Genomic DNA, 12,534 nt, shown 5'->3' with positions numbered 1-12,534 from the left:
AAACCAGTTTCTCAAAATGGGCAAAGTGTTTGAACAGATGCTTCACCAAAGAGGATACATAGACATGAAGAGGTGCTCAGCGTCAGTTGTGGGATTGTGGGAGGCAAATGAAAACTATGAGAAACTATTCTGTACCTATCAGAATGGCTAAGAAACACACAAACAAACTGGATAACCCTTTGTGCTGGCCAGGACGCAGTGCAGCTGGAACGCCATGACTGCTGGTGGGAATTTGGAGTGGTGTGGCCGCGGGAGGTAACAGCTCAGCAGTTTCTTATAAACATGTTTATGTAATGTCTCTAAATTATGTCCAGTTATATCTTGACATTATCTTCAAAAGGTTGGACTTAATTTCTCTGTTCTTGAGTGTGGACTGGACTTAGTGAGTTGCGTTGAACAAAAAGAATGTGGCAGAAATGAGTTTGTTGCTTCTGAGTCTAGGTCATAAAAGGCATCGATAAAAGACTCTGCAACTTCTTTCTTGTTCTTTCCTTCCCTCTTGGGTTGCTGGATCTGGGAGAAAACAGCTGTTATGTCATGAAGGCACTCTGTCAGCCTTGTGGAAAAAGTCATATGGGAAGGAACTGAGTCTTCCTGCCACACACCAGCCTCATCTGAGAGGGCCGTCTGGAGGTCGGGTCCTCCAGCTCCAGTTCAGCCTGAGGTCTGCGGCCCTGGCCAGCATCTGGACTGTAACCTCATGAGAGAGCCCAAGACAGAACTACCCAACTTTACCAATCCCACATCCTAACCCACAAAAATTGTGTAATTAGAAAATGTTTATTTTAAGCTGCTTCATTTGAGGGTACTTCATTATGAACAAGTGGATAACTCTTTATCTTACTAAACAATCTTATGAAACCCAACAATTCTACTCCTGGAGAGATGAAAATTTATGTTCATACCAAAACTTACAAAATCTTATATGCAAATGCTTATAGCAACTTTATTTAGAATCTTACAAAACTGGAAACAACTTGTATGTCCTTAACTGGTGAATGGATAAACATATCCATTGTGGTACACCCCCAAAATGGACAATTACTAAGCCATGAAAAGGAATAAAATATTGATATATATATAACAAGGGTAAATCTCAGTTGTGTTATGCTCAGTGAAAGAAACAAGTTTCAAAAGGACACATACTGTATGATTCCACGTATTTGAATTTCTGGAAAGGCAAAATTAGAGAGATAGAAAACAGATGCATGTTTGCGAGGGTTTGGAGCTGATTGGCAAGGATGACTGCACAGGGACTTGAGATGATGTGGAAATGTTAGAGCTATCCTTTGGCCCATTTCTTGAGTGTAGTGGTAGTTATATCATTGTATTTGTTCAGACTCAGAGATAGACACTTAAAAAGTGCAAATCTTACTGTACATAAAGCATACTTCATTGGATAAATCTGGCCAAAGATACCCACTCTCCGAAGATGATAGCAAACCTTTTGAATTGGCAGATTGATAGATTTGGGATATAATATTGTTCTCAGTAACTTCTCTAGAACTGAGAACTGTACTCTTTCAAATGTGATCAGTTGGGAGAACTTCTGAACCATAGTTTACTGAAATGAAAATACCTTTATGATTTTTAGGTCATACGAGCTAACCCGGAAGGACCGACTATACAAAAACATCATTCGAATGCAGCACACACACGGATTCAAGGCTTTTCACATCCTCCCTCAGACCTTCCTGCTGCCCGCTGAGTATGCAGAATTCTGTAGTAAGTGCTTGCCTCAGAAAGCCCTGTCCCCACATCTGAACTTGGGACAGACATATCCCAAGTGCTACCTCAAGTCAGTCACCCATCACAACTTTTCAAATCCTGAAAAATTGTGTTTCTATAGTAAAATGGTTGCATAGAAAACTTTAAAGTGCTTCTTTATCCTGCTTGTGCTCCTGTATGTTTATTCTTAGTAAGCTCATCAGCATCATATGTAAGGGCAGCAGCCTCTGTATTATACAGATGTCCCCTCTTCTCATTGACAGGAGCAGGTGCCATGTCAGGATTTAGATACTTCTGCCTCTGAACTATTGCTGTTTCCTTCTCAGTGTCTCATTCCTCCTTGCTGTCTCTGTCACCTTGATATCTGGTACTGTGTGCCTTGGGTTATCAGTATCATGCATCTTTTGATTTTCAATTTTGGAGGAACTCAAGAGCCCAAAAAGGACCTGAATGCCGGTTGTGTTGCTGATCCAAACACGTGACCCGGGTCCAAGTCTCACTGAGCTTCTTAGTTCTTTTGCAGAGTTGCTGGCCTATTTCAGACTCTCCCCTGTGGGAGCAGAGCGTGACGGCGCCCAAGAGGCTTAAGTACAAAGAACGCGTGAGGCGGGTCTTTTGTGAGAATCTAAACAGTGATAGTAGCTAACGCTTACTCAACGTTTTCTTTTCTCAGGCTCTTCTAAGTGCCACCTCTACTCTGAGGGTAGGTTTTTTTATTGGGCCCAGTTTTACAGATGAGGAGATGAGGGGGCAGAGAGGTGAAGAAATGTTCCCCAAGTTAGGCAGCTTGCGTATGGTGGGATTAGGATTCAAACCTGCAGTTTGGCTTCAGAGGCTGCTCTCTTCACTGTGCTTTATTGCTGAAGACCCTGGGCAGGGTGCACACAGTGACCTTTTCCTTATATTGCCACTGAGAGAAGACACTTCTGTGAGGAAGATAGATATGATGCCAGAGAGGACAGTTTTCTCTTCAGTAAGTCTGTGAGTAGAGAAAAAAGGGAGAGAGGAAGAGCATGTTCTCCCTAGACGTCCTGATTTTTTTTTTAGGAATTATTTTAATTTATATACTTCTTACATCATTTTTCATTTTTGCATAATGTATGCATTTTCATTTCGGTTCTATTCCCCATACAATTCCCACCCCCTTTTTCTGACCCTAATCACTCTTCTGCTCCCCCCGTCCGCCCACTGTAGTGTGTCTCTGGTCTATAGTTGCTTGTAATTGCAATAAAGTAAAGATCAAATTCGACTTCCTGATTTTTGATTCTGTTAATATGTTGGAGTTAACATTAAGTCTGGTCTGGTCAGGTGACGGGTATTCTTCCTCTGGGACTTTCATTGCCAGGACTGCGTTCGACATGATTTCCTGCTTCCACTTTGGTGAGGCCACTTCTCTGGGAGCACTTGTTGCTCCAACTGGCATCGTGGGTGGGCAGTTTAGTGTTTGCCCACAGAAGGCTCTGAAGTGGGTTAGAATCGTATTAGATGGATTAGGTTTGCTTCAAAACTACAGTGTACTCACAGCCAAAAATTGGTAGTTAAGAGATTTTGTTATGTGACTCTAGCCAAGTTCCTTAAACCTTTCTGTGTCTTAGCTCCCTCCTCTATGAAATGGAACTATAAATAGCACTGCTCTTAATTGGGATATTTAAATAGGTTCATACATGGAAAAATCCTTGGAATGGTGCCTGATAGGAGCTTCATAAATGTTCAGTACTATTTCCTATTTTAAGTTGCGATATATTGTTCCATAATAAAAAAGTTATGCCACAAATTGACGCAACAGCATCAAAATGCTTCAACTAATATGTCAGCAGTGTAGGAGGGCCCCAGATAGGAACTCATCCTGTTGAATTCCTATTGAGAAATTAAAATCCAGAGGAATTCCTATTGAAATTTAAAGAAATCTAAGTGGAAAATTCCCTTTGCCCTTTCTCTGCTATTTCTTATTCAACTGTTTTTCCCCACTCTTTGGGCGCGGTTTGGGTGGAGATGATTGACTGGCGGTGGACTTCCACTGTCAGTTCAAGCCTGACCTGCTTTTCAGAAGAATTGTTCTCTCAGCTTATTATTCTAACTCTTACATGTTCTACTTTTTCACAAAAATGAATTCAAATAGTCAATAGGACATGTAGAATGAATACAGCCATAACAGAAAGCTACCACATTTTGCTCTGGGGCAGTTTTCACTGGCAGGTAGTGTTCCTCAGTCCCCAGAACAAATACTTCATTGCTGTTGCCACCACAGAACGCAGCTGGGCTCTCTGTGTTTGTGGAGGAGGGGAGGGGGAAGATGTGAGAGGAATCATCTTGGTTTCAGTCTTGCCAGGTTGCCAGTCTTTTGTCCAGAGTCCCTGATCTCTGAACTTGAAACCATTTGGGAGAAATCTAGTATCATTAGGCTAATTATGTTGCTAAGTCTGCATATTAGCAGGGAAACCCCCCTACTCCTACCATTTCCTCTTTCGAGGAGACTCTTCTTTGTAGTCTGTTTTAAGTTCTCCTCTCTTCCTTTGGTGTCCACCCCTGCATGTTCTAGCTTGGATAGTACATTTTCTCCATCATTCTGTGTTCCTGACATTCCAGTGCTTTCTTGAGAGAGGGCAGTAGGATATTTTTAAGAAGGAAAGGGATGTCAATAGGTTAGCCTTTAGAAAAATAACTGCCTGAAATAAAGTGGAGGGAGCAGGGAAAAGCAGCACAGAGGTCACCTGGAAGGTTATTGCAGTAATCTGGGTAAGAAATGGCACATGACTGAACCAGGCAGAATGGAAAGGAGGGACTGGAAAGAGTGGAAGAATAAGCTAACGAGCATGACTAGTGAGGCTGATATCACTAGAAGTATGAGTCTGTGGGGCTGGGAGATCATTCAGTCTTTAACGTGCAAGTGTAACCAGGAGGGTCAGGAAGTGCTGTTAAAGGTGGAGAGAGATATTGAATTTTGGGTCAGGTGTGGATACGAGGTACCTACAGATTTCTATATGATCATGTTTTATAAGCAGTTTGAAATGCAGTTTTGAGCTCTGACCAGAGGTATGGATTCTGGAAGTTGCAGGGATAAAGGTAGATGTGATCACCGAGGGAGAGAAAAGGAAGGAGAAGAAGCAGAACAGAGTTGTCAGAGGGGCCGAGGGCTTGAACATGTGAGCAGGGGAATGGGATCCACAGGAGGCAGGGTAGTTAAATCAAGAGCCCAAGTAGAAGGGTGAGCTTTGGGGAGGAGGTAGACGTGTTTTTCTCCTAAAAGGAGGGAAGGAGGAAGGCCCGGTGATGGCCCAGCAAAATTTTAGATGGACAGGAAAGCAGGAGAGTAGGTTTTTGTTACAAATTTCCAACCTTCTTGGGACGGAGAATGATGAGGCCCCAGGCCTAAAAGGAGGGGCCTACGGATGGATTGGGGTGTTTGAGAGAGGCAGACAGGGATGGAGATAGGCTTGGAAGGGCCTTTGAAAGGGACCTGATAAATAATGGATGTGAGGATCATGTAAAGACACTAGATGTGCCAGCCACGATGAATCTCATGAATTTATAGCTATTTGTTCTGAAAAGAAATTATCTTAAATCCATCTGTGTAAAACTGTAGTCCAGAGACCAGCAACTAGCTCAAGAGATGTGAAAAACTGGATGCGCCTAACCTGTGCCTCGTGTGGTGATGGAATACATGGCATAGATCTTTCTAGACTCCTGGTGCCCTTTGTTGCTGGTTACAGTGCATAGTAGAATTGGAGGTCCATGACTCTGAAAAGCTTAACTAAGGACACTTGCCAATGCCAGCCACTCCCCCATTGGACAGCTCTCTAATCAGGAAGAAGAAGGCAATAGGAAGATCCTGCACTGCCAGTGCTGGAAAAGCAAAATTATCCCCCAGCCCCCAGCTGATCTCTGCTTATGTATAATTATAGAATTAGTCCCAGAGTTGTGTCCTATGGCCATATTAGTTGCAGGAGAGGCTGAGAGATTAAGAAATGAGCAAAATTTTGCTGTCTGACTGGATTTATGCTGACTGGATTTCACAGCATTCCACAAATTTATAATAGAACTATAATAGATCTTAGTAAATCTTAGCAAATGGCTGGGTAGTATCCCGTTGTGTATATATGCCACATCTTCCTTATCCAGTCACCATTGTCGGGCACTTGGGTTGTTTCCATGTCTTGGTTGTTGTGAGTAGTTTTTCTATGCTCAGTCCATCTTCTCCTCAGAATCTGGCAAAATGGAAACCATATATTACACTTCACGTTGCCCTGCACCTTGCTTTTCCCCCACTAACTGCCTACCTTTGAGATTCTCTACTTATTCATTAATAATGCTGTCATTTTGTGTGTCTGCTCAATGTCCCAGCAGTAGTTCAGGTGTCTTGCAGACATAGCCCATGAATCTAATCTGGTTCTCACCTGTTTCTAAGAATAGTTTATATTTTTTAAGTGGTTGAAAAAAATCAAAAGAAGAATTATATTTTGTGGCCTGTGGAAACTGAAATTTAGTGCCCATAAATTTTCATTGCACATAGCCATGACCCTTTGTTTACATGTTGTTTATGGCTACTTTCAAACCATTGTGGTGGGGTTGAATAGTTGAAACAGAGATTGCGTGGCTCACAAAGCCTACATTATTTATTGGTGAGCTTTTTACAAAAGTTTGCTGGCCCCTCATATATGTGATATAGTATATTAATTAACTGACATCTTTTGCTATTATAACACAACACTGAAAAATCTTGAACATGTAACATTTCTCAAATGTATGAACACAACTAATTTCTAGGAGTGGGAATGGCACGTTATCATTTTTCTAATTCAGTTGCAGTAAGGGAAGGCAGGGAAGGTGGGAGAGAGTGGATAACAGGGCCTTGGTTTGTGGCACTCACATAGTCTCATAGTTCCTGTTGGGGACACTGGAAAGCACAGATTCATGTCAGAGAGAGTCCTTTGCCCTGCTTCTCTCCCTCGTCCTCAGACCTTTCTGAAGTTGGGGACAGAGCCAGCTGCAAACCTCTGGGAATCTTAGCATTAGTTGTCTGGTTTCTCTCCCCATGAACGAAAGGTATTTAAAGTGTAAACCTGACCCTGGAAAAGGAACAAAAGTAAAGGTCACCTTTGAATCACTGTTGTCCTTTCTGTCCACTTGCACATTGTTTAAGATATGTTAGTGTTTTGTGTTTGTTTTTTTTTTTTTTTTTTTTTTTGTTAAATTAACGCAGAGAAATTGCTTCAGGAAAGTAACCATATTAGGAGGCCTAGATCTGACTCTCATTGGCACTTGTCTGCTGTGTGAGCTTCTGGAGGTTCTGTAGCTGAGGGGGGTGAGAGTCTCAAAGATCCGTAAGGCTGTTTTTTTTTTTTTAAAGATTTATTTATTTATGCATATAAGAGCTGGGATATAGTCCAGAGGTGTGGGGTGGGGTGCATGAGAGGATTCACCAGAGATAGAGTAGGGAACAGAACAGGCAGATTGACTGAAATACACTGCTGAGGGGAGCAGCGGGTGAGACAGGAGAGGTCTGCTGGGCCATGTGGGTCACCTCCCTGGCTGGCTGGGGATCGACCTCATGCTGCAGAGGCTGCGGACAGCGTCATTGGTTGCGCTTGTGCCACGAACCAAGATACGTAACCTCTGAGCAGCTGGACAGAGTTGCTGCATTGGCTGCGCTGTAGTGTACTCTTGCTCTGGCTCTGTGCAGGAAGGCCCCAAAGATACGTAAGGTTTTTGTGATAGTAATAGACTTACATTCAGATACTTACCTTATTTATTATTTTATTTTCATCTCCTTATTCAAGAGAGGAAATGGTGGAAGAAATATGTAATTGTTGTAATTTTGCTATTCCTCCTCTTTCCCTTCCTCCTCTTTCTCTCTCTGTCCCTCCATCCCTCTTGCAGCCTCTCCTGTCCTTTCTTCCCCTCTCTCTGTCTCTTCCTCTCTTTCTTGTCTCTGTTTTTGTTTTCATTTTTGAGGCTAGCCCAAAAATACAGGCTATTTTAGCTGCTGCCTTCCACTTAGAAATTTGGAAAAATCTTTGCCTACCTGAGTAGGTAACATTAGTTGAAATTTAAGATGATAAAGTCATGTTCCTTTTTTCTCTTTGTTTCTCTCTCCCCCTTCTTTGAGCAGATTCATATTCAAAGGATCGGGGACCGTGGATAGTAAAGCCAGTGGCCTCCTCTAGAGGGCGGGGCGTCTACCTGATCAACAACGTAAGTATGCGGCACCCCTTAAATGTGCAGCACCCCGTGCTTTTCTCCTTGTCCTTCTCTGCTTCGCCCTTTGCCTGAGCTACTAATAGGCATCTGGGTCATTAAGAGCAGGTGTTCTTCTGAGAGCTGCATTCTGAAGTGTGAGTTGAGAGTAGCATGAGTTGGCTGCTGTTCCCCTGTTCACTTTACTGGCAGCAGCCTCCTCCGTGCCAGCTGTTACTCTGGCTAAAAAGTCCCTTGATTCAGTTAGGGGGGATGGGCACCCTTTGGGGTCAGCAGAAAAGAGGTACCTTTCCTACTTTCATCATGGTCATTCCTGAGCACTAAATACTAATTGCTAGTATATACAGTTGTTTTCCATGTTGAGTAGGATTGTGGGTTCCCACCCTCAAGGTCATTAAGGAAATGAGCCCTGAGGTGGTGCATCATCCTCACTGCTGCTGCTCCCTTTCTCCTCCCTCTTCTTCGTCCTCCTCATCCTCTTTTGTCAAAAATCATCAGTCATTATTTTTTGCAAAATCCTCACTACAAGTTGTTTTTAAATAGAATAATATAGAATAAATAAGATACCAACCCAGTCTCATTCCCTAGACTTGTCACTAGTAATTAATAAGACTAATAACTTCTTATAATTGATGTGTGTTTCTTTTCCCAACATTACATTTATTTGTTAATTCTCAGTTTGATATTTATTGTACTCACATCACCTCCTTCTCTCCTTTCACATTCCATCTGCTTGATTGCTTTTATTATTTTTATATTTTAAAGGCTTATAACATTCACATTTTCTTCCATTTTTTTGCTTTATAAGTTGAGTAAAAAAATCTTTTTTTTAATTTAAATTTTATTTTTTATATTCCCATACAGTTACAACCCCCTTATTTTGACCCCAAGCCCTCCTTTTCCCACCCCCCACCCCCCCATAGAGTGTCTCTGGTTCATAGTTGTTTGTTGATTTTGATATTTTCTTTCTTATAGTTATTCTTTTTCCTGGTCCCTTATTTAAGTTTTCTAGATTCCTGCTACGAGTGAGACCATCCAGTATTTTTCTTTTTCTTTCTGGTTTATTTCACTGAGCATGATCCCTTCCAGCACCATCCATGTTGCTGCAAATTGCATGTGTTTATCTTTTTTGAATGCTGAGTAATATTCCATGGTGTATATGTACCACATCTTCTTGATCCAGTCATCTATTTTTGGGCATTTGGGTTGTTTCCAAAGCTTAGCTATTGTAAACAGTGCTGCTATAAACATAGGGGTTCAGGTGCTCTTTGGAATTGATGTGTCTGTGTCCTCTGGGTAAATACCTAGGAGTGGAATTGCTGGATCATATGGAAGCTCTATGTTTAGTAGGTCCAGAAATCTCCACACAGCTCTCCATAGTGGTTGGACCAGTTTGCACTCCCACCAACAGTGCAGGAGAGTTCCTTTTTCTTCACAACCTCACCAACATTTGTTGTTGCTAGTTTTTTTAATATGTGCCATTCTCACTGGTGTAAGATGGTATCTCATGGTAGTTTTGATTTGCATTTCCCTGATTACAAGTGATGTTGAACATTTTTTCATATGCCTGTTGGCCATTTGCATTTCCTCTTCAGAGAAGTTTTTTTTTTAGCTCTTCCTCCCATTTTTTTACTGGATTATTTTCTTTGTTTTTGTTGAGTCTCATCAGCTCTTTGTAGATTTTTGTGATCAGTCCTTTATCATTAGTGTTGTGTGCAAAAATGTTCTCCCAGTTGGTGGAGTTTCTCTTTGTTTTTGTTATTGTCTCTTTTGCTGTGCAGAAGCTCTTTAATTTGATGTAGTCCCAGCTGTTTATCTTTGCCTTCACTATCATTGCTTTGGGTGATGTGTCTGTAAAGATGTCTTTGATGTGCATATCACGTAGTGTTTTGCCTATATTTCCTTCTATGTATTTTATGGTTTCTGGTCTTATGTCTAGTTCTTTAATCCATTTTGAGTTGGTTTTTGTGCATGGTGTTAGGTAGTAGTCAAGCTTCATTCTTTTGCATGTAGCGACCCAGTTTTCCCAGCACCATTTATTGAACAAACTTTCTTTGCTCCAATGCATATTCTTTGCTCCTTTGTCAAAGATTAGTTGACCATAAATCTTTGGGTTTATTTCTGGATTTTCTATTCGATTCCATTGGTCTGTGTGTCTGTTCTTGTTCCAATACCGTGCAGTTTTGATGATTATGGCTTTGTAGTGTAGTTTGTAGTCTGGGAGTGTGTTGCCTCCATTCCCTTCTTTTTTTTTTTCAGGAGAGCTTGGCTATTTGGGGTTTTTGGTGATTCCATATGAATTTCATCAATAATTGTTCTATTCTTTGAAGAATGACATTGAAATTTTTATTGGAATAGCATTGAATCTGTATATTGCTTTTGGTAGGATGGCCATTTTAATAATGTTTATTCTTCCAATCCAAGAGCAGGGGATGTCTTTCCATTTCTTTGTGTCTTCTTCTATTTCTTTTAACAGTGTTTTATAGTTTTCTTTGTATAGGTCCTTTACCTCTTTTGTTAGATTTATTCCCAAGTATTTGATTTTTTTTTGTTAAAAAAATCTTTTTAATCCAAACCAACTTTATTTATTTTCCAAAAGCACAAAATTTATTGTGGGAAAACATAATATTTGTATTTGACAAAATACTTTTACCAAAAAAAAAAAAAAAATTGACCTGGAGTAGAAAATAGCAGTATAATACTCAGAAACTGTGCTTTATATTTCTTCTTTTGTACACTTTCCTTAGCAATACAACATGGTGACCATGAGGGTGGTAGAATGCAGTTACTGGTAAAAATAAAGAAAATGAAGTTTGAGTACAATGTTTTAAATCAATGAAAGCTTTACAGCACTGGAATTCTGAAATTTAGCCAGTATTGAAGTCTGAATTTTTTTTCATTCTTCCTCTTAGTCCCTTGATTGGCCCTTTCAATCTGGAAACCAATGTTTTTCTTTAGTTCAGGGGAAATTGTCCATTTGTTGTACCTTTTAACTCCTCCCTGAGGCATTCTGGGTCTTCATCTTAACTTTTCTCTCATTTTCAATTGTTTGATTTCCCTTATCTTCACCTCCTATGATCAACTGTTTGAGCTTTATCTGTTTTAGTATTCATTCCATCCACTATTTTTCTACATCGGTAGTCATAGTTCCCAGAAATTCTTATTTTCTGATGGCTTTTTATTTATTTTAATTACAGTCTATTGCTTAACTTACCTGCTGGTCTTCCTGAGGATACTAATAGAAATTTTCTTGAAGTTTTCTTCTTTTTTTTTTTTAATTTCTTAGGATTGTCTTTTTTTCTTGCTATTGGTTTTATCGATTTCATTGACCTTAGGTATTGAGTCATATTTCTGAACAAAAGAGTAGACTAATGTAATTTTCAGCTGGTGTGGGTTTCCCTAATAGCTTCTTCCTGGGTGAGAAGCTGACTGAGAATTTTGTGTAACTTCACCTTTGGTGGACGTGGTAAGGAACCTCACCCTTGCCAAAATAGGGCAGGACTTGTAGCACAGAGTAAGATTCTAGTGATTTCTCTCTTGGACAGTTAACTTTCCTTTAATTTTCCCCTTGGTATCTGTGGTAGGAACAGAGCAACCTCAAGTTCCATTCTTCTCTTACATACCTGCACTCACACAAGGTGTCCTCCCGAATATCATTATAAAGTTTTCCTGAGGGCAGAGCTTTGGGTGTTGAACCAGGCCCAGTGGCCTACTCTTCTGAATTCTGTTTGTAGTCAGTTATCTGGTTCTTCTTCCTTGGCCCGCTGCTGCTCTTCTTGTTTTTCACTCAGTGTAAAACTTCTCAGGGGCCTCCTTGGGAAGATCATGCTCACCTCTGATATTTTGGGCTGGGCCTTCCTGTGCTCTGTTTTCCCAACCTGATCCCATCTGCTTTCTATCTTTCAGGATTTCCTTAAACTTTTAGTCTTTTGTTGGCTTCATTAACTATTTTCTAGCTTTATCATTTCTTTCTTTGAAAAATATCTTCTCTGTCATTGCCGAGGGGCTATGGGAGAGAAGAGGAAGGGGAGGCAGCTGTGTTGTGTGTGTCGTCAGTTCTCCGTCCTAAATCCACCACTTCTCAAGTGCTTGGAACTATTTCCTGTACATGTAGAAAGTAACGTTCTGCAGTTTCTTACATTGGAAAGTCATTGAATTCAGTCTGGACTTAAAAACTGTACAGTAAACATTGATGGCCAGTCCTTTATTGTGCTGGTTCTGATACTGTAACAGGGTGGTCTGCCCCTCTCCCTGCCCTATAACAATACAACTGCTCTCGCCACAGGCCTACAAGTTCAGGGTCATCTGGAGGCCTTTAACCCTCATGTGACTTAAGGCCCAGGTCAGATGCCTTGGATCGCTTTCCTCATGTCCATCCTGACCTTGGCGTGAAGGCTCCTGTCTGACAGCTTTTTCTTCAGCTCCACGCCAGGAGTTCCAGTGTTGTTTGAATCTCATAGACAGCTCTAGTTTGGGTTTGGGGTGTAACTGCCAAATGGAATTGCTATTGAAAATCAACTGTGGTACAAGTTTACTTTTTATTTTCTTAGACATGAGTCAAAAAGAATAGGATCTATTCCCAGCTCATATGGGACTTTTTTTCTTTTGGAA

At 40.9% G+C, this 12,534-nt stretch overlaps 1 protein-coding gene across 10 annotated transcripts in view; it reads left to right on the top strand.

Moving 5' to 3' along the window:
- Nucleotides 1-12,534, top strand: part of TTLL5 (tubulin tyrosine ligase like 5) — a 259,441-nt gene that overhangs the window by 19,427 nt on the left and 227,480 nt on the right. For all 10 annotated transcript variants that reach the window (XM_037503833.2, XM_054691987.1, XM_037503831.2 and 7 more), the window contains exons 6-7: nt 1,595-1,725; nt 7,838-7,920. In XM_037503833.2, coding sequence (XP_037359730.1) covers nt 1,595-1,725; nt 7,838-7,920 — 214 coding nt within the window. The remainder of the gene's footprint in view (nt 1-1,594; nt 1,726-7,837; nt 7,921-12,534) is intronic.

This window comes from Talpa occidentalis, unplaced genomic scaffold (assembly GCF_014898055.3).
Source record: "Talpa occidentalis isolate TD23 unplaced genomic scaffold, MPIMG_talOcc4v2.1 talOcc4.11, whole genome shotgun sequence".
NCBI lineage: Eukaryota > Metazoa > Chordata > Mammalia > Eulipotyphla > Talpidae > Talpa > Talpa occidentalis.
Note: the sequence above shows the minus strand (reverse complement) of the source record. Positions and strands in the feature narration are given on the sequence as shown.